The 27220-nt window shown below is 34.6% G+C and overlaps 1 protein-coding gene and 1 pseudogene across 3 annotated transcripts in view; both read right to left on the bottom strand.

The window, feature by feature from the left end:
- The window catches only part of AP3B1 (adaptor related protein complex 3 subunit beta 1), a 254893-nt gene that overhangs the window by 204407 nt on the left and 23266 nt on the right, over positions 1-27220 (bottom strand). For both annotated transcript variants that reach the window (XM_079143559.1, XM_079143558.1), the window contains exons 2-3: positions 23297-23372; positions 5873-5947 (exon numbers count right to left, since the gene is read on the bottom strand). In XM_079143559.1, coding sequence (XP_078999685.1) covers positions 5873-5947; positions 23297-23372 — 151 coding nt within the window. The remainder of the gene's footprint in view (positions 1-5872; positions 5948-23296; positions 23373-27220) is intronic.
- LOC306663456 (upstream-binding factor 1-like protein 1) lies at positions 9831-10957 on the bottom strand (annotated as a pseudogene). Its single transcript has 3 exons — positions 10865-10957; positions 10526-10768; positions 9831-10423 (listed from the first exon to the last, which is right to left on the bottom strand). The product of its transcript is annotated as an upstream-binding factor 1-like protein 1 (transcript).

Below are 27220 nucleotides of genomic sequence, written 5' to 3'. Positions count from 1 at the left end.
ATTAGTGCAGCCGCTATGGAAAGCAGTGTGGAGATTCCTTAGAAAACTTGGAATGGAACCACCATTTGACCCAGCTATCCCACTCCTTGGCCTATACCCAAAGGACTTAAAATCTGCATACTACAGAAATACAGCCACATCAATGTTCATAGCTGCTCAATTCACAATAGCCAGACTGTGGAACCAACCTAGATGCCCTTCAATTGATGAGTGGATAAAGAAACTGTGGTATATATATACTATGGAATATTACTCAGCCATAAAGAATGATAAAATTATGACATTTGCAGGCAAATGGATGAAATTGGAGAATATCATGCTAAGTGAGATAAGCCAATCTCAAAAAGCCAAAGGACGAATGATATCGCTAATAAGTGGAGGTTGACACATAATGGGGGGGAGGGAAGGGTTAGAGTTAGGGTTAGGGAGGGGGGCAAGTATGGAGGAAGGAACTACTGTATAGAGGGTAAAGAGGGGTGGGAGGGGTGGGGGGAAGGGAAAAAAATAACAGAATGAATCAAACAACATTGCTCTATGTAAATTTATGATTACACAAATGGTATGCCTTTACGCCATGTACAATCAGAGAAACAACATGTATCCCATTTGTTTACAATAAAAAAATAAAAAAATAAAAAAATAAAAAAAAAATAAAAAAAAAGAATACGAGCAACAACAGGTGTTGGCGAGGATGTGGGGAGAAAGGTACACTCATACATTGCTGGTGGGGCTGCAAATTAGTGCAGCCACTCTGGAAAGCAGTGTGGAGATTCCTTAGAAAACTTGGAATGGACCCTCCATTTGACCCAGCTATCCCACTCCTTGGCCTATACCCAAAGGACTTAAAATCAGCATACTACAGAGATACAGCCACATCAATGTTCATAGCTGCTCAATTCACAATAGCCAGACTGTGGAACCAACCTAGATGCCCTTCAATTGATGAGTGGATAAAGAAACTGTGGTATATATATACAATGGAATATTACTCAGCCATAAAGAATGATAAAATTATGGCATTTGCAGGCAAATGGATGAAATTGGAGAATATCATGCTAAGTCAGATAAGCCAATCTCAAAAAGCCAAAGGACGAATGATATCGCTAATAAGTGGAGGATGACACATAATGGGGGGGAGGGAAGGTTTAGTGTTAGGGTTAGAGTTAGGGTTAGGGAGGGGGGCAAGTATGGAGGAAGGAAGTACTGTATAGAGGGTAAAGAGGGGTGGGAGGGGTGGGGGGAAGGGAAAAAATAACAGAATGAATCAAACAACATTACTCTATGTAAATTTATGATTACACAAATGGTATGCCTTTATGCCATGTACAAACAGAGAAACAACATGTATGCCATTTGTTTACAATAAAAAAAATAAAAAATAAAAAAAAAAAAAAAAAACCCTACTGGTCAACTGTAATAAGATATACACTGGGCTGGAGAGATAGCTCAGTCGGTAGAGTGCTTGCCTTGCAAGCACAAGGGTTTGATCACCAGCACCGCAAAAAAAAAAAAAAAAAGAAAAAAAAAAAAAGATACACACTGTATGCCCTAGAGAAGGCACCTACTAAACAAACAAGCTTTAAGATCATACACTTGGTTAAGTGAAGAAACTTGCCTCCATACTTAATTTCTATCTTTTACACTGCATTCACCTCTACCCAATAAAAATGTGTGCCCTGATGTCACAAGGTCCTTGGAAATGTTCTTCTATGTTTTACTACAGCCTAGGGCACAGCCCCAACTCTGGGGATCAACAAATCAAGCCCAGTCACTTGCCCCAAAATCCAAGTGGAAAAAATAATGGTAAAAAACAGGAAAGGAACTTTAATCAAGTTAATAGCTATACTCAGAAAACTAAGAGAACCAGCATTTCTAGTTCTGACTTCTGGGATACTGACATGAGCTCCCACACTACATAAACAAGGGGGACCAGAAGTATATGCACAGTTAAGTAATCTTGGTCAAAATGTGGTCTGGTTGGTCATTATCTCAGGACTGGGATCTTGTCAGCTGTGATACAAAAGTTGCCATTGCTTGAGGAGTACTTTCAACTCATCACAAGATGATTACTGATCAGACCTGTTGTTCAGAAAATACAAGGTGACTCACTCTGAGGAAAAGCGACAGATGCAAAATGGAGGCAGAGAAGCCAAGCTTTTACATTCCCAGGTCCAAATGAAGAGTCAGTATTTTTACCTGATATGTGAAAGCTAAATCAAAATACGGGGGAGTGGGGAGAAAAAGAGAGAAAGGAAAAATAAAAGGGAAAAGGAATTTCATCAAAATAGAGAAAAGATCAATAAAATAGATGAAGGGTATTGAGGAGGAAGAGAGACAGGAAAAGGGAAGATCAGTGGAATGAATCTGACTGAAATTTCATATGTACGTACATCAATATACCACAGTGAATCCCAAAATCAAGTATATCAACAAGACACTAATTAAAAAAAAAAAAACACTATAAATAAATTGCAGAAACATCAGCAGATTAAAGGAAGGGAGCATGGGGAGGAATGGAGGAGAAGGGAAGAGGGGCAGTGCTGGGGACCAAATTAGAACAAATTTATTCCATGCTTTTGAGATTATGTCAAAATGTATCCTAATGCTATATATAACTAAAAAGAATCGATTTTTTTTTTTTTTTTAAGAAAAGAGTGAGTGTTTTTAGCAAAAAGCATCCTTAAAGTCCTTTTTACAAGTAGAGACTGCTCTTCTGCCAAATTTCCCAGATTCAAAAATTAGTGGTAGGCATAATCCGGGAAGCTCACAATTGGTACTATAGGAAAATACAAAGCATATGTGCTGATGTATTCCCTCTCATGCCTGGAGTAAATACCACTATTTCCCACTAAGTAATAAAATGTGGGTTCAAGTCCCAGCACTGATACTGCATGAACTTGGATGGGTCCCAAAGTTTACTCTGCCTCAGTTTCACCTTTTGAAAGAGATTACAGGCAGTGGAGTTATTGGGGGGGGGGGGGGGCCATACCATAATAGAAAGTGAGAAAACTGTGTATTATTAAGTCTTGTCCCAAAAAAAAACTCATATGCTGAAGGTTTGGTCCCCAAGGCAGCAATGTTCACAGGTGAGGCCTTCAGGGAACAGTTAGATCAAGAAGGCTCTGTTTCATCACTGGATTAATAATTTGAAGTCATTATTGGGAACTGTAGGACATAAGACCTAGTTGAAGGAAGTAGTTCACTGTAAGTATGACCTTGGAGAGGATGTCTTGTCCTTGGCCCCCTCTTCCCACCACACCCACTTGCTTCCAAGCTGCCATGAGTTGAGCAGCTTTCCTCCACAACACCCTTACACTATAATATTCTCTCTCATCTCAGGCCCAAAGCAATGAAGATGACCAATCATGGTCTGAAACTATGCACTGAAATAAACTTTTCCTCTTCCAAATTGTTTGTGGTACTTTGGTCACAGCAATGAAAAGCTAAATAACACAGGTACTGAGTATGGTAACAGTTTATTTTGTTGTCTATGTATTATTATCTCTTTGGGGGCCTCAGTATCTTCATGTGCTATGTGGAGAAAACAGAAAAACTATACAACCCTTACTTAAAAATGAAAGCTAATGCCTGAATCTTATGTGAAAACTATTTTTTAAAGCTGGTCTACTTAAAGGATGAGTGACAAAGCACCATACAAATCCTTGAAGTTTCCACAGAAAGCATGTGAAAAATTCTAAGGGACCCCAGTATCCATTCCAGTCCCTGACATGTAATATTAATATTACCACCACATCAACCTGCTGAAAAAGCCTCAACTGATCTTCATTTGAGTATCACCTAAAACTATTCTCTCCCAGTATTTTAACTCTCAAAGTGCTGCCTTGCTTTTCATCCTTTTCACTCTCAGCCTCTCACTATCATGGAACATGCTTCTTCCTCTTCTCCATCTATATTCCATTTATCTCACCCAATTTCCAAATCCCTTAAGCCCATTCCTCACCCTCTCACTAGCATTCCACTGGTTTCTGTTACAGGACACTAGCCTGATTCCTTCATTGACTGACCTCCCTTTGGTCCCATTAATGCAGATGAGTATATAGGCTCTCTTCTAGCCTTGCCTCTACCTTCTCTCTCACTAGGATTCACTTCCACGGTTTCAATTCTCTACAAATAGCTCTCAATCCTAAATCTCTAGCCACAATCTCTAAACTAAGCATCAAACCTCAATTTCCAACTGAGGAACAGGACAGTTTCAGCTGAATGTTCCATATTTCAAAATGCTTCCACCAAACAATACTGAAGATGCAGAGAAAGAAAGAATACAGCTGTCAGCTGGGGGTGTATGCACACAGAAGATTCTGAGTTCAATACACAGCACCACCATAAATAAATAAATAACACACACATACACACACACACACACACACACACACATATAGTACTGAGTATATATATATGCATAAACATTTAGGAAATAAAAAACAGACTGTGTATTTTTGAGTACATAATTATAATAGCACCTACACCTCACAGGGTTAAAACTAAATAAGTTAATTTATGTAAAGTGCTTGAAAATGCCTGAAAAATAATAAACACAATAAGTGTTTGCTATAATTACTACAAGATATACTGTTAAATAGTATAAGTGAATACTGTCCATAAAACATAATATATACACAATATGTATTTGTATTATACACTTGATCTATTTCATTTGGGCATTCCAATATATACAAGAAAGGTACAAATTTACATGTCTAATTAATAATAGAATTTTAATCAGTGCTGATATATTGAATGAAAAGATAAATAAGGTGAGGACTATAGAGTCATTTTAGGCTCTTGAGGAAACAATGTGAAATTAAAGTCAATGCCCCAATGTCAAACTACTTCCATTTCCAGTTTTAATAAATGGTAGGTGCAAGGTACACTTCATGTAATCACACTCCTTTCCAGGGAGTAGGACTGACCTGATCCAGCACATGTCCTTGGGGAAAGACAAATAAAGCAGGAGAAGCAAAAGTTACCCATCTGTACCCGGAGATGATGTTTTTATCTTTTTCTCTGGTTAATTTTGATGGCAAGGATGCTCTAGCTATTTAATACCTTCACAAAACTAACAAACTAACTAGCAAAATATGGTCATATAATATACGGAAAACAAAATTAAAATTGGCATCCTCCTGAAATCCCACAACCATGCTTTTCACAAACACTCACTCTTTCAAACTGTCACCATAACCAAGGTCTCCTCACTCAGAGTGCTCCTGTTTGTTCATTTGTTTTTTCATCTGCCATTGAAATACCAAACAGTAGCAGTAACACATTTTAGATTTTATGGAAGAAAAAGCTCTAAAGCTTTAAATTGAGAAAGTTCTATCAATTAACCAGACTTTTCTATACACAGTTGGAGAGGGGTTATAACTTTAATATTAGACTGCATCAGCACAGTGTTTGAAAACAGTATTTTACTGGGTAGAATACACTAATTCAATAAATTCAAATAATACATACTGAGTGCTTAATACATGTCATGAGTAGTATGAGAATCTTGGGAAATATTCCTGGGCTCCGTTGTAAAATGTCAAAAGCCCCAAATCTTTTGGGTCTGGGAATATTTGATTAGGAGTAGAGGAGAAAAATTAAGTCCCTAGAGCAAAATCTAAACTAAAAACACAGCAAGTTACAATCATTCACTCAAGTGAAACAAGTTCAATTTTAATTTTCACATTTGCCACCAAAAATTCAAAGCAAAGTTATATCTACTTTTTATTCTAATTTATCTACATTTAAGATTAGACATTTTAACTATAACGAAAATCCAATGATATTTAAATATATTTGTTACATTTCAAAGTAACTAAAAAAGCATAATAAAAGGAATCATAAAAATCATGAATCAAAAGAGTACCTCAATATTTTTACTGGCCACATTCTTCACAACAGCAGGGAATAGTTCAGATGCATTTTTCCCTTTTGCAATCATCTGAAGAATAAAAGAAGAATATGAGGGCAAAACTTCCTTTTAAGAATTAACAATTTCTTGTTTAATAATATAAATTCACAAATATATAGACACATTAAGGAAGAAAATACATAGTAAGAAGACAAATATTAAAATATGTACAATAGTTTTCTCTGGTTAATTGTGTTATAAATACTTCTTAAAATATTCGTGTTGTTCTTTATATTTCTAGTTCTTACAATAAAGATGCGCTGCATCTGCAGGGGTGTAGGGGATAAAGGTTAGTTCAAATCCTTGGCTTTCTTTTCAGATTTCTCTACTTCTCCAACCGCTACGTTTTCAAGTTCCCTTTATTAAACCCTCTTCTTTTGCCCAGTGAAGTCCCAAGCTCCACCATCCTTTCCAGTCTCTGGAATTCCCTAGATTTCATGTGCTCTCATGACTCTTACCTTTCTATGTGAGGATACTTCCCCAAAACTCGAGCCCAAATTCTGAGCCCAAGTTCTACATCTCTAAGTAGACATGATTAGATGTCTCTCATCCCAAAGTTCTTATGCCTAAAACCAAACTCATTTTTCAAGATAAAATGACATTTCATGGCAGAATTTCCTATTTCTACTAATTCTCCCAGATGACAGAAACCACAGAATTATTCTGGTCTCTTCTCACAACTACACAGTAACTAGGTTCTGTTGTTACTTCTTACTACACTCACATTAGATAGAGCCTTTTCACTGCTAATATCCTATATCCTAGTACAGAATGACATCACCTAACAGAGAACTTACCAACAGTCTCCCTTCATGCTTAATATTCTACAATGGGGGATGGGGTATAGCTCAGTTGTAGAGAACATCCTAGTATACATGAGGCCCTCAGTTGGATCCCCAGCACTGCTAAAGGGAAAAAAAAAAAAAAACTTTGCACATATCAGCCCTTCCTCAAAAATTTCAAAAGCTCCTGACTGCCTAGTGTCAAACTGTTTCACTTAATTTTAAAATGCCCTCACAATTTGCTCTAACATCCCTTCTTAAGCTTCTTGACCTAATGTTCTATGTCAGTGCTATTACCTAGGTAAACTGATCTTATTGCCAGAACACTACCTATGCTTTTACTCATATCACATTCCCAACCAATTCATTTTACTTTTCTAGGTCCTACCCTTCTATCTAAAGTATCAAAGTATACACGGTATCCCTTGCTAAAGCCATCTCCTAACACCTTATGTAAGGTCCAATCCTAATTTCCTCTAGAAAATTTTATCTGTAATTTTCATTTGGAATTATCTATGTGCTATCTTATATTTCTATTTATTTTAGTTTTATATCAATCTGTATTCTCATTTCCTTCTCTCATTCTCAAAATTTATCTTTATGACTTTAAATAGCCTGGACTTTACTAAACACAAAATAGAAAGGGATTCCCTATGAATTACATTACACACCATATCTAAAAAACTATCTTAGAAAGAAGGAAGTACCTTTATTAATTTATGACAAGTGTTATATAAATACTGTATATAAACATACATACATACATAAATAATCCCATTAAGCATTATAATTCCATTAAGAATGTCCCATGAGGGGACTTTAGAACATCAGCCATGGCCCCTTTCTTCCTCCCAGGAGAAGTCTGTATTATTACCTTTAAATAAAACCTGCTTAATATGCTTAAAAAAAAAATAAAAAGAATTTCTCATGAGACTTGATAATACTCTTTAATGCAAGCTGGTCTTTTTTATATTGTTTCCTTACTTGGGATATTCTTTTCATCTGAATATTTTGTGAATCTGCTAAACATTGCTGGAGATTCACAAAATAACTTCAGGAAAAACATCTTTATATGATTTGGATACCTCTCTCAATTCCTTATCTGTAAAGTAAGAAGAGTGAACGATTAAATGATCTCTACAGCCCTTTCCTTTCAGTCATTCAATGATTACCTTGTCAGAAATTTTTTCCAACTTTATTCTGTAAAACGCTATTCAAAAAGATGTTAATATATGAAGGGTGGGGGAAAAGCCCTATAGTCAAATTCAAATATGTGCTGAGAGAATACAATATACCAGGAATCATTCTAGGTCTTGGAGATATAATCATGGATACAAAAATCCTTGCCCATGTGGTGCTTAACAAAGTCTAACAGGAGAGAGAGTCAATAAAAAGTAAATAAAAAACATGAGATGGTAACTATGACGACAAATACTGCATACTTGAAATAACACATTCAGGAGTAGAAAGACATCAGAGGTGCTATAAGAGAAATAGGAAGTGCTAAGGTGGGAGTGGAAGCTGTTCTTTTCTACAGGTTGACAAGAAAAGGTTCTCCTTTCAGCAGGAACCTGAGGGAAAAGAGGAAGGGAACCATGGGACCAGCTAGGCAAACAGCAGTTTTAGCATGATTCATTCCAGGAGCAGGAGGTCTGGGTAGCCAGACTGGAGTAACATGAGAGGAAGGAAGGCAGGAGAAAAAGTCAGGCATACAGACCCCTGTAGAGGAGATGGCTTGGATGACAAGTGAAATGGGAAATCATTGGAGAATTATGAAAAGAGGACAGCTGCCACTGGATATTTTACAAGGATCTTTCCAGCTGTAGGGTGAAACAGAACAAGAGATAGGGAAGCACAGAAAATAATTGGGAGGCCACTGAAATTATTCAAGTGAAAGAGACTTGAGATACTATGAGAAGGGGACAGATTTTGGACTTATTTGGAAGTTGGATTACATATGGGATTAAAATAAAAGACGGGAATTAAGAAGGACTACACATGAGTAACCAGAAGAAAGGAACTGACATTAACTATGATGAGAAAGAAGCAAGAGTTTAGAGGGAGATAAGAAATCAAGAGGTTTCGGACATTTTGAGGAGAAGTATGTGAGCAATGGAAACCACGGGAGAATACAGGAAAGCACTCTGACTGATGAAACGCATTTCAAAAGGGGCCAAATCACTAAGAGAGGACAGATAGAGAAATGGAGTGAGGGACAAGCCTTGGTATAATCCTAAATGTAGAAGTTGTGGAGAAAAAGAAAAATCAGTTTAAGACTCCTTGAAGTTCGTATGAAATGGGGTAGACCTTCTCAATGCTGCACCTGTCTTTTCGGGTAGTGTTTTCTTCCACCTCTTCTCCTTTCTACTTTAGGTAAAACCCTGTTCTTGGTTCCCCTTGTGCTCCTTTCCCCACAACAGAGAGCATGAGAACTGAGAGAGCCACATTTGGGCCCTGTGCAGAAAGGAAGGTTCACAAGTAGAATCCCATTAGTAAGTTAAATTTTTATGTTTTTATGTATCAGAAAAAAACTTAAAAAACATATTCAAGTACAAATTAAAGACTCTAAACTCAATGATTTTCATATAAAAAGGATGCAACTACTATGATGCTAATAGTCATGAGAACAAAACTTGAAAATAGGAATATTCAGGGAGAAATTAGAAGACCTTACAGATATTTTTAAAAACACCATGTTTTAGTCCATTTTTTTCGCTGCTGTGACTAAAAGACCGGATCAGAACAATTTTAAAGGAGGAAAAGTTTATTTGAGGGCTCAGAGTTTCATAGGTCTTAGACTACAGAAAGCCAGCTCCATTCCTCCGGGCTAGAGGTGAGGCAGAACATCATGGTGGAAGATTGTGGCAGAGGGAAGCGGCTCACATGGTGATCAGGAAGCAGAGAGAGGGAGACTCCACTGGCCAGATACAAATATACACTCTAGTCATGCCCGAATTCCCACCTCCTCCGGCCACACCCTACCACTCCATTTACCACACAGTTAATCCCCATCAGGGGATTAATTCACTGATTGGGTTAAGACTCTTACAACCCAATCATTTCTCCTCTGAACCATAACATACCAGCAAACCAAAATAAATGACTGCACTGTGATACTGGAACATGAATGTTCCAGGGAAAAAGCAATGAAGTAAAAATGTTTGACGTGGATGCCTTGGACTTCAGCTAGGAAATTCTCTGACTACAACAATTTATGATAAAACAGTCAGATGGAATCTAAGTCTGAGGAGTCCCCTGAGGAAGAGGAGTTCGAGTCACTATCTGCATCTTCATCTCCACTGCTGGAGCCTGAGGAGTTGCTTCCTTCAACCTCTTGAGATCCAGGTCCACCCTGAACCGTTTTTACAGCTCCTCAGACTGGCTTTTATATGGTTCCTCCAGGCTATGGGACACGCTGCCAGTGTCCGTCAGTCTCTACTATGCATTTCCTCACAGGTGAATGCTGCAACTCCCTCCTAACCACGAATCTTGGTGAAATTTATGATATCCATTTATGGGAAGCTTCTTGAAGAATCCATGAAATTTCACCTTCTTGGAATTTTATCGTTTCTGGAATAGACAGCAAAATTTTCACATTTCCTTGTAATTTTGGGGGAGCCTTAATTTGGTACCTCTTGTGGACATCAGATTTCTTGGAGCCCTGGACTAGATTAGGGTGTTATTCCCTGAAATGAGCCAGTTTTTCTTCAAACTCCTGTTTCTCCTTCAGAAATCCTCCATCTATTTCTCCTTTATTTACTCTGAGAGCTGCTCATATTCCTCAGACAGGCCCTTGGTCAGCAAATGGTTGAGCAGCTCAGGGTACATTTGGGAATACAGTGCCCACTTTTCCTTGTAAAAGAAGATATAAGTAATCGGGTTTCTGTGGGGGAAGTCTGAATGTGTCTTCATATTTTTGTTTTGTTTTGCCTTTGAAGGGATTTTTAACACATTCTTTGGCTTCCAGGACTAATTCTATTAAGGTACACAACCTCCTCAATTTGCAAGAAATCTCTAGCCATTTGAGTTTGCACATTCCTCCAGGAAAAAAAAAAAAAAAGTTTAAAAGCTATTTTCTCCCTGTCCAGATGTGACTGGGTTAATTTGAATGTTTTGTTGTCATTATACAGCACTTTATTCTCCACATTTTCCAGTAACCTCACGCTGTTTTTCTAGGACCAGTAGTCTTGTGATGCTTAATCTCTGGGCCACTTATAAGGTTGTGCAAACACTTCAATAGGAGCTCAAACTTCTTCATTCTCACAAGTCAGCAGATAATTTATTTCTTGGGTTTTTTTTTTTTTGTAAACAAATGGGATACATGTTGTTTCTCTGTACATGGCGTAAAGGCATACCATTTGTGTAATCATAAATTTACATAGGGTAATGCTGTTTGATTCATTCTGTTATTTTTTACCTTCCCCCACCCCTCCCACCCCTCTTTTCCCTCTATACAGTGCTTCCTTCCTCCATTCTTGCCCCCTTCCCTAACCCTAACTCTAACCCTAACACTAACCCCTCCCTCCCCCCTTTATGTGTCCTCATCCACTTATTAGCGATATCATTCGACCTTTGGTTTTTTGAGATTGGCTTATCTCACTTAGCATGATAGTCTCCAGTTTCATCCATTTGCCTGCAATTGCCATATTTTATCATTCTTTATGGCTGAATAATATTCCATTGTATATATATACCACAGTTTCTTTATCCATTCATCAATTGAAGGACATCTAGGTTGGTTCCATAATCTGGCTATGGTGAATTGAGCAGCTATGAACATTGATGTGGCTGTATCTCTGTAGTATGCTGATTTTAAGTCCTTTGGGTATAGGCCAAGGAATGGGATAGCTGGGTCAAATGGTGGGTCCATTCCAAGATAATTTATTTCTAAAAGTCCTACAGTGTATGTGATTCTGCATTTCTAAAGATTTTATAATTGATCTCACCAATTCTTGCAAGCCATCCAATTACCTCAGGGTTTCTGTATCTTCTGGTCTCTGAACTGCAGCTGTAACTTCCAGAGGTTTTTCCATAGTTTAAAAAACTCCAAGTGCTTATGGTGTTGGAAGAATGGTGTTACTCCAGATGTATTCAGAAATGATGTCAGATACTCTGAATTTCTTCTGAAGCAGTGCTTCCTGTAGTCAATATAAGAAGCTTCCCTGAACTACTCCAGCTCTCTCAAAACTGAGAGGATCTTCCAAGCACAAACATCATAGGAATTTTTCTTGATTATCCTTTTCTTACATATGACTTATTTATTTTCATTCTTTGATCTTTGGTGGCCTCATCCCAATATCCATATTCCTTGGACCATGGATTCACCTTAACGGCCTTGTAATATGGAGAATTTGCTTGATTGGTCCTCACTTCAGTACTCTTATATTCATAAGAGACAGGGATGTAGTTTAATTTTCTTAAACTGTCAGTCTAGTTTTTACACAATACAATGCTGATCTCATACACTGAACTCAGAAATATTTCTTCATATTCTATTTTCTGCAAGAGTTTATAGAGAACTGGAGTTGGAAACTCTGGTGATGGAGGGTACCAGGATTGAACTCAGGGCATTCGACCACTGAGCCATATTCTCAGTCCTATTTTGTATTTTATTTAAAGACAGGGTCTCACTGAGTTGTTTAGTGCCTCAATGTTGCTGAGACTGGCTTTGAATTCCCAATTCTCCTGTCTCATGCTCCTGAGCTGCTGGGATTATAGGCATGAGCCACCACGCCCAGCTTGGAAACTTTTTTAAATTTTTTATTTTTACAGACTGCATTTTGATTCACTGTATACAAATGGGGTACAACTTTTCATTTCTATGGTTGTACACCATCTAGATTTGCACCATTCCTGTAACCATAAATGTACACAGAGGAATGATGTCTGTCTCATTCCACCATCTTTCTCCCAAACCCGCCCTCTCCCCCATTTCATTTCCTTCTACACAATCCAAAGTTCTTCCATTCTTCCCTTAACCCCCCAACCCTCACTCCCATTATGTATTATCATCCACTTATCAAAGATAACATTCAGCCTTTGGTTTTTTGGGATTGGCTTATTTCACTTAGCATGATATTCTCCAATTCCATCCATTTATCTGCAAATGCCATAATTTTATTCTTCTTTATGGGTGAATAATATTCCATTGTATATGTATACTACAGGTTCTTATCTAGTCACCTACTGAGGGGCATCTAGGTTGGTTCCACAATCTAGCTATTGTGAATTGAGCTGCTATAAACACTCATGTGGCTGCATTACGGTAGTACACTGATTTTAAGTCCTTTGGGTATAAACCAAGGAGTGGGATAACTGGGTCAAAAGGTAGGTCCATTCTAAGTTTTCTGAGGAATTTCCATATTGTTTTCCAGAGTGGCTGCACCAATTTGCAACTCCACCAGCAACGTATGAGTGTGCCTTTTTCCCCACATCCATGCTAACACTTATTATTGCTCGTGTTCTTCATAATAGCCATTCTAATTGGAGTGAGATGAAATCTTAGGGTAGTTTTAATTTGCATTTCTCTAATTACTAGAGATGTTGAACATTTTTTCATATATTTGTTAACTGCCTATATATTTTCTTTTGTAATGTGTCTGCCCAGTTCCTTAGCTCATTTATCGATTGGGTTCTTTGTGTTTTGGGTGTAAAGTTTTGTAAGTTTTTTATAAATTCTGGAGATTAGTGCACTCTCTGAAGTGTGTGTGGAAAAGATTTTCTCCCACTCTGTAGGCTCTCTTTTCACATTATTGTTTCCTTTGCTGAGAAAAAAACTTTTTACATTGAATCTATCCCATGTATTGATCTTTGCTTTCATTTCTTGCGCTTCAGAAGTCTTGTTATGGAAGTCTGGTCCTAAGCCAACATGATGAAGATTTGGGCCTACTTTTTCTTTCATTAGGTGCAGGGTCTCAGGTCTAATTCCTAGGTCCCTGATCTATTTTGAGTTGAGTTTTGAGCCGGGTGAGAGATAGGGGTTTAATTTCATTTTGCTGCGTATGGATTTCCAGTTTTCCCAGAACCATCTGTTGAAGAGGCTATCTTTTTTCCAATGTATGTTTTTGGCACCTTTGTCCAGTACGAGGTAACTGTATTTATGTGGGTTTGTCTCTGTGTCTTCTATTCTGTACCATTGGTCTACCTGTCTATTTTGGTGCCAATATCATGCCATTTTTGTTATTATTGCTCTGTAGTATAATTTAAGGTCTGGTATTGTGATACCTCCTGCTTTACTCTTCCTGATCAGGATTACTTTGGCTATTCTGGATCTCTTATCCTTCCAAATGAATTTCATGATTGCTTTCTCTATTTCTATGAGGAATGTCATTGGGATTTTAATTGGAATTGCGTTGAAACTGTATAGCACCTTTGGAAGTATGGTCATTTGACAGTATTAATTCTGCCTATCCAAGAACATGGGAGATCTTTCCATCTTCTAAGGTTTTCTTTAATTTCTTTCTTTAATGTTCTGTAGTTTTCATTATAGAGCTCTTTCACCTCTTTTGTTAGACTGACTCCCATTTTTTTTTTTTTGAGGCTATTGTGAATAGAAATGCATTAGATTGATGCGTGAAAACATTTTAAATGAGAAATTCAATTACTTTCAGGAATACAGGACTACTGAGGCAATCTAGATCTTAAGTGAACTTGGTAGTTTGGCTTTCAAGAATCTTCTTTGTCCATTTGAACAAAGTTGTCAAATTGATGGCTATACAAATGCCTAAAGTATTCCTTAACTATCTTTTCAATGACAATAGTCTCAATCTTCCATTCTGGATATTGGTAATTTGCCCTATTTTTATTTAATTGTTTTTTCTACAAGTTCATCAATTTTCATTAATCTTACCAAAGATCAGTTTTCAAATTCAATGACTTTTCTCTATTGCTTTGCTCTCCTCAATTTCACTGATTTCTACTCTACCTTTATTATTCCTTTCCTTCAGTTCAATTTGGCTTTAATTTGCTCTTCTGTATTTAAAGTGGATGCTTAGATAATATACTGAAAATTTTTCTTTTTAAATGGAATCTTTTATCAGTACAAATTTCTTTTATGCACTGCTTAACCTGAATCCTCAAATTTTGATATACAGGTTTTCAGTTTCATTCTAATTTCATGATGACTTTCAACTGACTCATGAATTATTTAGAAGTTTGATGTACAATTTTCAAATATTTAAAGAATTTCCAGATCTCTTTCAACAAAAGATTTAATTCCATTATCATTGGATAACAAATTTAAAAGAACTGAAATCATCCATAGTATGTTTAGGCTCACTTTATGGCTTGAACATAGTCTAGCCTGCATGTTTAAAGAATGTGCATGTGGCCATTGTTGGTTAAGTGTTCTATAAATGTCAACTGGGTCACATTAGCTGGTATTATTCCAATCTTCAATATCCTCACTGGTTTTTACATCTCATTATCCTCCTGATTTTTAAGAAAAAAGTGCTAAACTCTCCAATTATGAATTGGTCTAGTTTTCCTTCTAGTTCTAATAGGTTTTTGTTGTTGTTGATGTTGTTGTTTTATATTTTGCTTCATTTCTAAGGCCCTGTTGTCAGGCACATTTAAGAGCTTTATGTCTTTTTGAGATACAACCCTTACTGTTATATAACCCTATCCCTATCGTATTATTTGTTCAAAAGTTTACTTTCTCTGAATAGTCACTAAAGTTTTTTTAATATTTGCGTGATATATATATATATATATATACACACCTACCCTTACACTCTATGCCTTTATGTTAAATAATGTAATTTCTTTTAGAGAGCATATAGTTATATCTTGATATTTTCATCCAATCTGATGATCTCTTTTAATCAGGAACATTAGAATTACTTCTATTTAATGTAATTATTGATATCATTAAATTCAGTTCTACCATTTTATTACCCATTTTTGGTTTAGTCCCTGTGTTTTGTGTTCTGCTGTTTAACCTTTTTCCCTTGGTTAAGTTTTTTTTAGAATTTAATATTTTATACTTACTTATTAGGTTTTTTGTATAATTTTTAATTGCTCTTTCTCTAGTGACAAAGGGAGAAATATAGATAGATATAGATATACCAAGTCTTATATAGTCTACTTGGTTAACATTGTACCATTTAAAATAAAAAGTAGAAACTTACAACTATACAGGTTCTTTTAAACCACCTCCCCGCTAACCTTTATATTGCAGTTAACACACACACACACATATATACACCCATTAAAAATACCTCTAAGACAATGGGATAACTTAAGAATAAAATTAATCCTTTAAGTTTACTCAGATATCTATCATTTTGATTGGTCTCCCTAAAAATCCATCTGATACCATTTCCCCTCAGTCTGAAGAACTTCCATTAACATTCCATGAAAGCAGGTCTACTAAAAATGGATATTCTTAATGTTCTTTGTTTGAGAATATCTTTATTTCATTTTCATCCTTGAAGAATATTTTTACTGGATATAGAATTCTGGGTTAACAATTCTTTTCTTTCAGTAGTCTAAAGATGTTGTTCCACTGTCTTCTGGATGCCATGGTTTCTGAAGTGAAATCTGCAGTTATTTCAAATCACTGTTCTACATGAAATGTATCTTTTCCCCCACTGGGCTATTTTCAAGATTTTTTTCTTTATTTATGTTCTTCAACAGTTTGATTACTATGGGTATACATGGTCTTCTCTTGGTTTATCCTGATGGATCCTGATTTAATAGATGAAAAGAAGCTTCACTGAGCTTATTAATTTGCATCTCTTATCAAATTTGATAAAAGGGGACTTTTGTATTTGTGTATTACTGGGGATTGAATCCAGGGACTCTCTACCACTGATCTACACCCCCAGTCACTCCCTACCTTTTTTTCTTTGTCAGTGTTTTGCTAACTGGCTAAGACTGACATTAGACTCGTAATCCTCCTGCCTCAGTCTCCTGAGCAGCTTAGATTATAGGATTGGGCCACCATGCTAAACTTAAATTTGAGGAATTCTCTGCTGTTATTTCTTTAAATATTTTTTCCTGCCCTCATCTGCTTCTCTTTCCTTTTTTGAGTTCAATTTGATATATATTTTAGGACTTTTGAAATCATCCAACAAGGTTCTGAAGCTCTGTTCATTTCCTTTTAACTTTTGCTATTCAAAATGACTTTCTTCTAATCTGTCTTCAACTTCTCTTTCTTCTGTTGTCTCTGGCTATTGAGTCAATCCAGTATATTTTTAATTACAGATCATCTACCAGTCACATGACAAAAATTTCAACAAATTTCTCCATAGAATGAACATAGTAGTTTAGAAAATAACCATCTACCCATTAGTCACAATCTGAAAAACATATGGATACAGGACACCACCTCCCCATAGCATATCTTACTATTTAATCATAAGTGAACCTAATATTGCCTACTACTTAAGTATATGATAGTCTCTTGGCTCCCACGTATTGTTTTTTCTAACATCCTCAGAAGCACCTGGATACCAGCATACCATACAAAAGACTATACTACTTATTCCCAAGGATCACTTAAAACAAACCCCCCCCAAAAAATCATGAAATTTAATTACACTGCTTCACTTAATGTAGACATGTACAAAGTGTGTATGCAAGACAGAGGGAACAGTGCTCTCAGGCTCCTTACCTTGGAGCTACCTGTTCTTCCTACTATATTCTATACAGACACTAATCTTCTAATAATCAACAATTAATATTGATACTATCCTCTTCTTCACACCACTGAGCCTGAAAACATTGATCCTAAGAATTTACAGAGTCTATAACAGAACCAATCTCAAATAGAATTCTGGACAACTACATACACATCTAAAGCTCTCTAAGCATTACCTAAACGGAGGTGGTGGGGTAAGTGGCATACAAAAACATTCCATAGTTCAAAAGAGGGCTTACTGAAGAAGGAAAACCAGATTCTTTAAAAAACACTGGAAATGTCCAATTTATATTCTTAATGAGATCTGAGGGGATATGGCATTTCTTGTAAGAAGAGTAACTTTGGATTATAAAAAGAAGCTTTCCGATGAAGATGTCACTTTCACATTTTAAAATAGGAGAACATAAAATAATGACAAAAATTTATATTGAATTACAATGCCAGCTTAAAACATTCATCCAGAAATCAGGAAAGGATAGAAAGACAGTATCAACTGACAGGTTAGAAGACAGAGACATGAAGGATAGATCCAAGAAATGTAATAAACACATAATAGGAATGCCATAAAAGAACAGGCAGACTGACAGAAAAAAAAAAAAAAAAAAAAGAAAAAAGAAAATAAATAACAAGAAAAGTTCTCTAAGTAAAAGACAGATTTAAGATTTTAAAACAAAAGGGTCCATTAGTTGTATAACAAAGTTTTAAAAAAAAAAAAAAAGATAAAAGAAATAAAGGCAGTCCCTTCTCAGCATACTAATGCAGTACTAAGACCTGTAGAAATATAAACTGAAACCAGTGTTTATATCTGTGATATAACACAGATCATATCTTTTTTTTTTTTTTTTTTTTTTTTTTTTTTTCAGATTTTACAGTCTTTTACTCTGGCAACACTGTAACTTAACTCCCTAAAGATAATAAAAGTAATTAATTTCTAACATCAGTATGTATAGGATTCATTTGAAAATCCCAAGTTTGGGAGAAGAAAAATAAGTTTATAACCCTAGAAATGCCAATACACAGATCACATCTTGATCAAATTTCTTTTTCCTCAATATAATCACAGTTGTGTATCTAGACAGATAAAACAGGTTTCCCAGAAGAGAAATAAAAAAACAATCTGGTGGGGCTGGGCTGTAGCTCAGCGGCAGAGAGCCTGCCTAGTATGTGTGAGGCACTGGGTTCAATCCTTAGCACCACATAAAAATAAACAAACAAAATAAAAACATCCTTGTCCATCTACAACTACAAAAAAAAAATGTTTTTTAAATCTGATTGCTATCACACTTCTGCTCCATCCATCTAAACCCAGAGGAAATTAAGAATAAAATCTACACAATTTTAAGGAGACGAAAACCCTGCAACCCAATAATTCTATCAAGTAATGTATTTGCACATGGTAAAAGAACAAAAAAACAGTTCCAACATGAAAGGACTCAAAAAAAGGCATCCACATTATCTTCCTAAATGAAATGTTCCTGTCACCTGATAACAAACTAAAAAGTCTCAAGAATGAGGGAAGAGGACATGATTTGGAAAAAAAAAAAAAAAAAGTAAAAGCCATGAGCAAACTTAAATGAGCAAGCAGAGACCAAACCATAAGCACTGTAAACTGATTTTTATTGAAGGATAAAATTTAAAGAGGAAAGGATAGTCTTTTAAACACACAGCAAAAGGAAAACTGGATATTTAGGGGCAAAAAGAAAAAACATTGGCTCTTCTCTTACAACACATACACCAAAGTTAATGCAATGGATCCTAGTCCTAAACATAAAATCTAAAAACAAAAAGGGGAGGTCTTTTCAAACCTGTAGCAGGCCAAGAAAGCTTAGATAATAACTCATTTTATGAACCCAGCTCAACCCATATCAGAAACCCTTTCAAAAGACAAAGAGAAAACTACAGGTCATCATCACATAAATACATAAAAATATATCTACTTCAATTCTACAGGATACATGGATACATTATATCCAAGAGTAAGACATTAGAAATATTTAAATATTAAAATATTTCTAATAAAATCAGAAACAAGACAGTGATCCTCTACCATTCACAGTACTCAACATCACTGTAGTGCTTTTATTCAATGCAGAGACAAGAAAAGATATAAATATTTAAAATGAAAATATAAATCTATTATAGCTTCCAAATGATATAATTATCTATCCAGAAAATCCAAAAAAAGTACTAAAAAAATAATTGGAAAGTTAGAGAGTTCACTTAGAAGGCCAAATGCATGATGACAGAAAAGTCATTAGTTTTAATGTGGGACCATTGGTAATGAAAATCAAGAGTAAAAAAAAAAAAAAAAAAAAATACAAAGAAACAATCTAATAAGGAATGCACAAGACTATGATGAAAGCTACAAAATATAACACTACTGAAAGGCAGGGGGAGGGAACAAACAAATTCTGCTATCCCAAAGTCCAAAGCCAGTTTTTAAGAGAACTTAACTAGATTTTTATGTTTATTTAGAAGATAAAATTTTTACTTTTTATACCTCAATATTATTCAAAATAAATAATATAAACATTTATAAATAAAAATATATATTTTTTAAATAAAAAATATATATATTTATAAATAAAAATATATAAATATAAGTGTTTATATTATTTACATAACAAATCATTTTTTCACTTGTGTAAGAATAGTTTTTAATTACTAGTAATTTTCCTATAGTTTCCCTTCATACATTTACACACTTCCCTTTACATTACATTTATATTTCCCAAAAATAGAGTCTGTAACCACCAGGTAAGCAAGACTATATTTACGTTTTTTTTATAATTCCCTTATTTACATTTAAATTACATTTATGATAGTCCAGTAGTCTGGATTATGAGAACATTGATTTTATTTATTAGAGTCAAAGGTATAATACAGAAAACACTGTCATACCTTCAGATTTTTAAAAGTTTTACCCAAAAACTATTTCATATACTTTCCCTCACTTTCTGAATCAGGAACTTCAATAGTATCCTGGAATTTAGTGAAATAAATTATTTTAATGGAATGTTAAGAGCCAAAGTTTAAAGAAATAATTAAGGAAAGTCAAGGGTCATTTTTCTCTTACGTATGGAAGTTAGAGAAGAAAAAGGATGAAAAAGTTGATGGTGGCGGGAATTCAGGAAAAGAGAAAGGAGACCAGCAGAGGAAGAAGGGAAGAAATAGGGGAAGTTTTGGAGAATGAAACTGACCAAATTACACTATGTTCATGTATGAATATGGAGCAGTGAATCTCACTAATATGTATAATTACAATAATCAATTAATTAAAAAAATAAAGTGCTAAGAAAAGTAAAATAAATAAAAATATAGTTTACTATGCTTTCTTCCAAACCTTTTTGTTTCCACAGTATTCCTGAATATCATTTTGAAGAGTTGGAAAATATTCCATATTTTATTATCCACTGTTGGGACGTCTAAATGCTTTTGAATTTTTTGCCATCAGAAATAAAAATACAATAAATTAAAAAAAAAAGATAAAAGAAATAAAGGCAGTCCCTTCTCAGCATACTAATGCAGTACTAAGACATGTAGAAATATAAACTGAAACCACACAAAGTCATCATAATAATTCAGAAGTATAACTGATCTGTGACCTTTAACATTTCTGTCAAAACTTTAATAACTCTTTGTTACAGGAAAACAGAAAATAGTAAAAATAATATTTATTTGGTGTACTGTCATTTGAAACAGTGAGAATTAACTTATCAAGAGTAGTCTGAACAGGGTTCTCATTAAATAACTTATAATACTGAGCAACCATCTTTTCTTGACCTTGATAAACTGTCATAATCCTTTCTAAATTTGGATCAGCTTCCAGCATTTTATCTTTTGTACTTCCTATGTTGTCAATAATCTCTGGGAGGTCCATTAATTAATGTGAAGTTTTCTGCCAGCACCATTTCCTTTGGAACCTCTTCAGCTTTTTATCAAAACACCCTCCCTGTCTGTGGCAGTGTCACACACCTGTACACCCAGAAGCTCAGAAGGCTGAAGCAGGAGGACTGCAAGTTCAAAGCCAGCCTCAGCAATTTAGCAAGGTACTAAGCACCTCAGTGAGACTCTGTCTTTAGATAAAATATAAAAAAGGGCTGGGGATGTGGCTCAGTGATTAGGCACCCCTGACTTCAATCCCCAGTACCGTCCCACCTAAAAAAATCCCTTCCCTTGTTTACATTGATAAACTTGCCTTTACTAAGTTCCTTCAGTTAGAAATTCAGAAGGTGCTTGTCAAAAAGGAGTGATGTCAGTATATCCACAGCTATTTCTGTATAATTCCATTAGCTGTCTACCTGAATTTCATTTCCAGTGAAAGCACTTTTCATTTCTTTGCTGTACTTTCATCTTTGTTGACCAAATCCCTCTTTCAATTATCATTTTTTGTAAAATATCATATGGGTTTCATCAAGAAACAAGGCAACACAGCTACATTTATTTCTGTATGAGACTGAACTTAATTACATATAGTGACCAATCACTGACAGATTTTGAAAAAGAGAAATGATAGGTCAATGATCATGATGCATATTTGTAATTTACACAGTAATGTATTGCCTAAAGAACTAGTAGTGAAGTTTGTACATGATACAATCATTCAGGTAATACACATGGTAGCTGAAATTTGCACTGATATTGGGAGACTTAACTAAATTACTTAACTACATTGCAGTAATTAAAGTTCATGTGTATAAAAACCATGCAAGTCAAGGACAGTGGCATATGCCTTGCAATCCCAGCTACTCGGGAGGCTAAGGCAAGAGGCGAGCAAGTTCAAGACCAGCCTAGGCATCACAGTACAACCCTATCTCAAAACACAATAATAAAACAAAACAAAACATGTAGGAACTATCTATCCATAAATACTATTATGTATAAAGCGTAATATTTTAATTGAAAATTTACAAGATAATTGTCAAAATCTCCACCATCACTGCCTAAAGGCAAGGACCAAGTTATTCATAGGAGTTCTACAAATAATAACTTGTCCTTGCTGTCAGACATTTCATTTTCATATCACTTTACTCTTTAATAGAACCCATTAATACCTGTAACCATTTTTCTTAAATGGGACTTGGACTTTAATATAACAAGAAAAGAAAGAAAATTTCAGGCTCTTCTTATGTGGCACTGCCTTCTGAAAAATAGTACTATTTCTTATTAAAGTTTATTTATGCAATTATGCAAATGAATATTTATCACATAAAAATAATGAAAAATAAAACCAGTAAATAGCATAGGAGTAATAAAAAAACAGACTTTGTGAATTCCATTGAAACAAAAGTTGAACTCCTTAGCATCAGATAGTTGCCAAAATTAGACCAGTTTTTTCCTTGTGAAGGTGAGAAATATCAAAAGAAGAGAGAACACAATACAAACTACAAAAATGTTGTTGAAGATGATATATAAATTAGGAACTGCCTTATATTTTTAGCTCTCTGGCAACAGAATTCCTCTAAAAACATAGTAGTCCATTATTTAAATTCTGCTTTACAACTAAAATCTGGTAAATGCTCTTAACTTAAACAATGCTTATTAAAATTCTAGATTATTAAATTGAATAGTGTTTTTATTGGAAGTAATGGAATTTGAAAAAAGAAAGTGTGCTCACAACTTTTAGGTGGAATGACCAAAACACTCCTTGAATATTCCTCTTTTCATAAAGTTTAAATAGGATGATACATTGTTGTACTTTGTCTACAAAATAATTCCCTCTATTTCACAGGAAAAATATCTTGATATTAGAGGTAGAAGAGTTAAAACAGAATCGATAAAGTCAGAACCCAAGCGTCTTGATTTTTGATATTTTAATACTTTAACATTTTTAGACAGGATAGTCTAACTTAATATTAAAGAATAAATGAGATATTATTTACATTCTTTAATAGTTAATACAATCACTATCTGTCCATTTTTCAAAAATCAAAATAATCTAATATTTTTACCTACCCCAACAATCCGTTTCATAGCATCCAATTTAGCTGAATCTTTGTTGCTCTCCAACATTTGTTTTAGATCTTCATTCCTATTAGAAGAGAACAAAAATTCCATACTTGGGATTTTTATAGAAGGCAGTTATTAGAATATATCATTTTTGTAAGAATTAGAAATAATATGATGGACAATCTTAAATAACTTAATTCTTAATTTTAATTAAATTTATATTTCTTGTTTAACCCTTGTTTATTCATGTGCTATGCTGTCATGAAACCCACCAATGAAACAAAACAAAACAAAAAAACCCCTGTTCTTCAGTGTTGCATTTAACATTTAAATATCAATGCAAAACAGGCATATTGATTCTCTCATCCCAAATTTACTTTGACACAATCATCAGAAAAAAATATGGAAAATCCTTGAATTAGCATTAAAATAGTTACAGAAGAAAACCTGCAATTTCCATTCAACCTAACAAATGCTCTTACATTTACCCATTAGAAATGAAAATTTACTCTCACACAAAACCCTGTAAACAAGTATTATTAGTAGTAGCCAAAACAAACAACTCAAATGTCCTTAATGAATGAACAAACTGGTATATCCATCCCACGGAATACAGTAATAGAAGTGAACTATTGATGCAAGCAATAGAAAAAGTATGCTGAATTTCTCATTCAAGGAATGAGAAATGTCAATCCTAAAAGGTTTTATGCTGCATGACTCATTTATGTAACATTCTTGGAATAATAAAGTTATAGAAATGAAGAAATGATTAGTGGTTGCTGGGGGTGAAGGAAAGAGAGATAGGAGGGTGGATATAAAAGGGACCCTTATGATAATGGAACTGTTCTATATTTATACTGTCGTGGTGGCCACATGAACCTACAATAAAACTTAACAGAACTAATCACACTTACAAGACAAGTAAATGAAAGTAAAGCCGGAGAAATCTGAATGAGACCAGTAGATTATATCAATTTCAACATCCTGATTGTGATACTGTATTATAGTTTTGGCAAGACATTATCACTGAAGAAAATGGTAAAAAGTACATAGGTATTCTCTGTATTATTTCTTTTAATTACATGTTAATCCATAATAATCTCAAAATAAAAATTTAATTTAAAAAGCAGTTCTATAACAATTACAATTCAGTTATTAACAAGCCAAAAAAATAGAAATTTAAGCAAACATTTCACGAAAGAAAATGTACAAATGCCAACATACACGAGAAGATACTTGATATTATCAATCATTAGGAAAATGCAAATTTAATGAGATAGCACTATATACCCTATTATAATAGCTTAAATTAAAAAGTGACAATAAAGTTAGCAAGTACTTGAAGCAAATAGAATTCTCACATTGTTAGTGGGACTATAAAATGGTACAACCACTTTAGAAAAATAGGTATTTCAAATTTAAACATATACCTGCCATGCGACTCACCATTCCTCTAAGAGAAAGAATAATATATGTCCACATGAAGACTTACACAATATTCATAGCTTTACTCGTAATAGTAAACAACTTGAAACAATTTAAATGCTCATCACCAAATGTGATTTATCCATGCCCTGGAAAACTACTCATCAATGAAAAAGAATTAACTATTGATACCTGCAACAAGATGGATGAATTCTCAAAATCATTACCTGAGTCAAAGAAGTCAGGCACAATGGCCTGACGTAATTCATATAACACTACTACTCTTTTAGTGGCAGAAAGCAGGGATAGGACTGGTGCACCATGCCTATAATCCAAGCTACTCAGATGGCTGAGGCAGGAGGATCTCAAATTCAAGGTCAGCCTTAGCAACTTAGTGAGATTCTGTCTCAAAAAGTAAGAGAGTTGGGGATATAGCTCAGTGGTTCCATCCCCAGTAGCGGGGCTGCAGGGGATTTCACAAGATGATGTAAACGTTCTGTATCTCAATTGTGGTAGTGATTTCACACATACAGACACTTTTCAAAACTCTTCCAATTCTAACATTTAAGTGGATAATTTTTTGTATGCAAACCATATCACCATAGAGTTGATATTAAAAAGTTTTATAGTATTTTGGTCACATTTGTGAGTAAGATATTTAGTTCCCTAAAAGAATTTATCTATATTTGGGAAGTATATTAGGGATCAAATATGCCATCACTCTTAAATTAAGAGTATAAAATTCATGCTTCCTCAAGAATTTAAGTTAGTGAATCTTATTTTAGTACACCAAACAAAAAGTAATTACTTCAAGAAAACTGCCAGAAAGCTAAGCTTATAGTAATATAAACCACCAAATAAAAGTTGTCAGAACTTCCTTCTCAACTGAAGTTTAAATACAGGTCAGAAAAACTTCTTAACATAGCCTTAACAAACTAACAAAAAAAAAAAAAAAAATCCTTACTTTAACCTTAAACATTTTGCAACTTTAGCCCTAACACAGGCAGTAATCACTAAGTATTAAATGATAAGGTCTGGGGGTATAGTTCAGTGATAAAACATTTGTCTAGCATGTGTAAGACCCAGGGTTAAATAATAATAATCCAAATATTTTTCCAGGAGTTGTTATGGGCTAAATTATGTCTTTCCACCACCAAATCTGTATGTTGAACTCCTAATCTCTTAATACAGAAACTATATTTGAAGACAGAGCCTTTAAAGAAGTAATTTACCTAAAATAGGGATCTATGGGTAGATCCTAATCCAATATGACTAGTGTTCTTGTAACAAGAGGAAATTAGGACACAGACACACAAGGACATAGCAAGAAGATGGCCATCTATAAGCCAGAAAGAGCTTCAGAAGTCAAAGTTGCCAACAACTCAATCTTTCAGTCTTCAGAATTGTGAGAAATAAAATTGCGAGAAAATAAATTTCTATTGATTAAACTATCCCATCTGTGGTATTTTATTATGGCAGCCTTGGCAAACTAATATAATGGTTAAATATTAAAAATTCTCATTGCAGCAAAAATTTTTTAAAAAACATGAACATTTTTTCTAAAAAGAATAAAGGCAATGAAACCAGACTCAATGGCACACACCATAATCTCAACTACTCGGGAATGAGGTAGGAGGATAACAAGTTTGAGGCCAGCATCAGCAACTTAGTAAGACCCTGTCTCAAAATAAAAATACAAAAAGGCCTAGGGATGTGGCTCAGTGGTAAAGTGTTCCCGGTACCACAAAATAAAATAAGATAAAAAATAAAAGCAATGAAATTTATTTTGAAAAAAATTACTCTTAACTTTCCAAACGGCTCATAAATTTAAATGCAGTGGTGACCATTTGCAGGAAATAAAAAATAACTAAATAAAATAATTAAGACACCTATTTTTTCCTAAAAATGCAACTAGAAAATATATAATAGATTCAAACAATATTTTAAAAACACTGTCTCTGAGGATATACAACTATTAACTATTAAAAGGCAATATATAACTGTTCACTGTAATGAATTTTGAATCCCTTCTTAAAACTTCTCAGGCTCTTTCACACTGCACAGGCAACAGAAAAGAGAGAAAAGTTAATGAAAACAATTTTATTTCCTTATCCTCTAATTTTGCTATTTTTCCCTATTATCTAATGACTGTGTATAATTTTGTAAGGAAAAATCCCAAACCTAAAAGAAACCTTGAAAATATTAGAAGCTAAGAAAGCAAGTAAATAAACTAACAAGGAAGCAATTGGACAGGCACTAAACTGAAAAGATATATGGGTGGTATATGTGATCACACTCATACACGCCAAAAAGGAAGAAGACAATTTTCTCCTGCCTGTTCCCCTTTCCTTTTGCCCACGAGTATGCCATCATTCTCCTCTAACAGTGTGATCTGGAGACAGAAGTGAGCAATGAAGAAGAATGAAACATCAATTTTTAGGACATCCCAACCTCTAACCCCACACATAATCTTATTCATGCCCTAATGGAAATCTAGTTTGTTCC

Source organism: Sciurus vulgaris (genome assembly GCF_902686455.1).
Source record: "Sciurus vulgaris genome assembly, chromosome: 6".
Lineage (NCBI taxonomy): Eukaryota > Metazoa > Chordata > Mammalia > Rodentia > Sciuridae > Sciurus > Sciurus vulgaris.
Note: the sequence above shows the minus strand (reverse complement) of the source record. Positions and strands in the feature narration are given on the sequence as shown.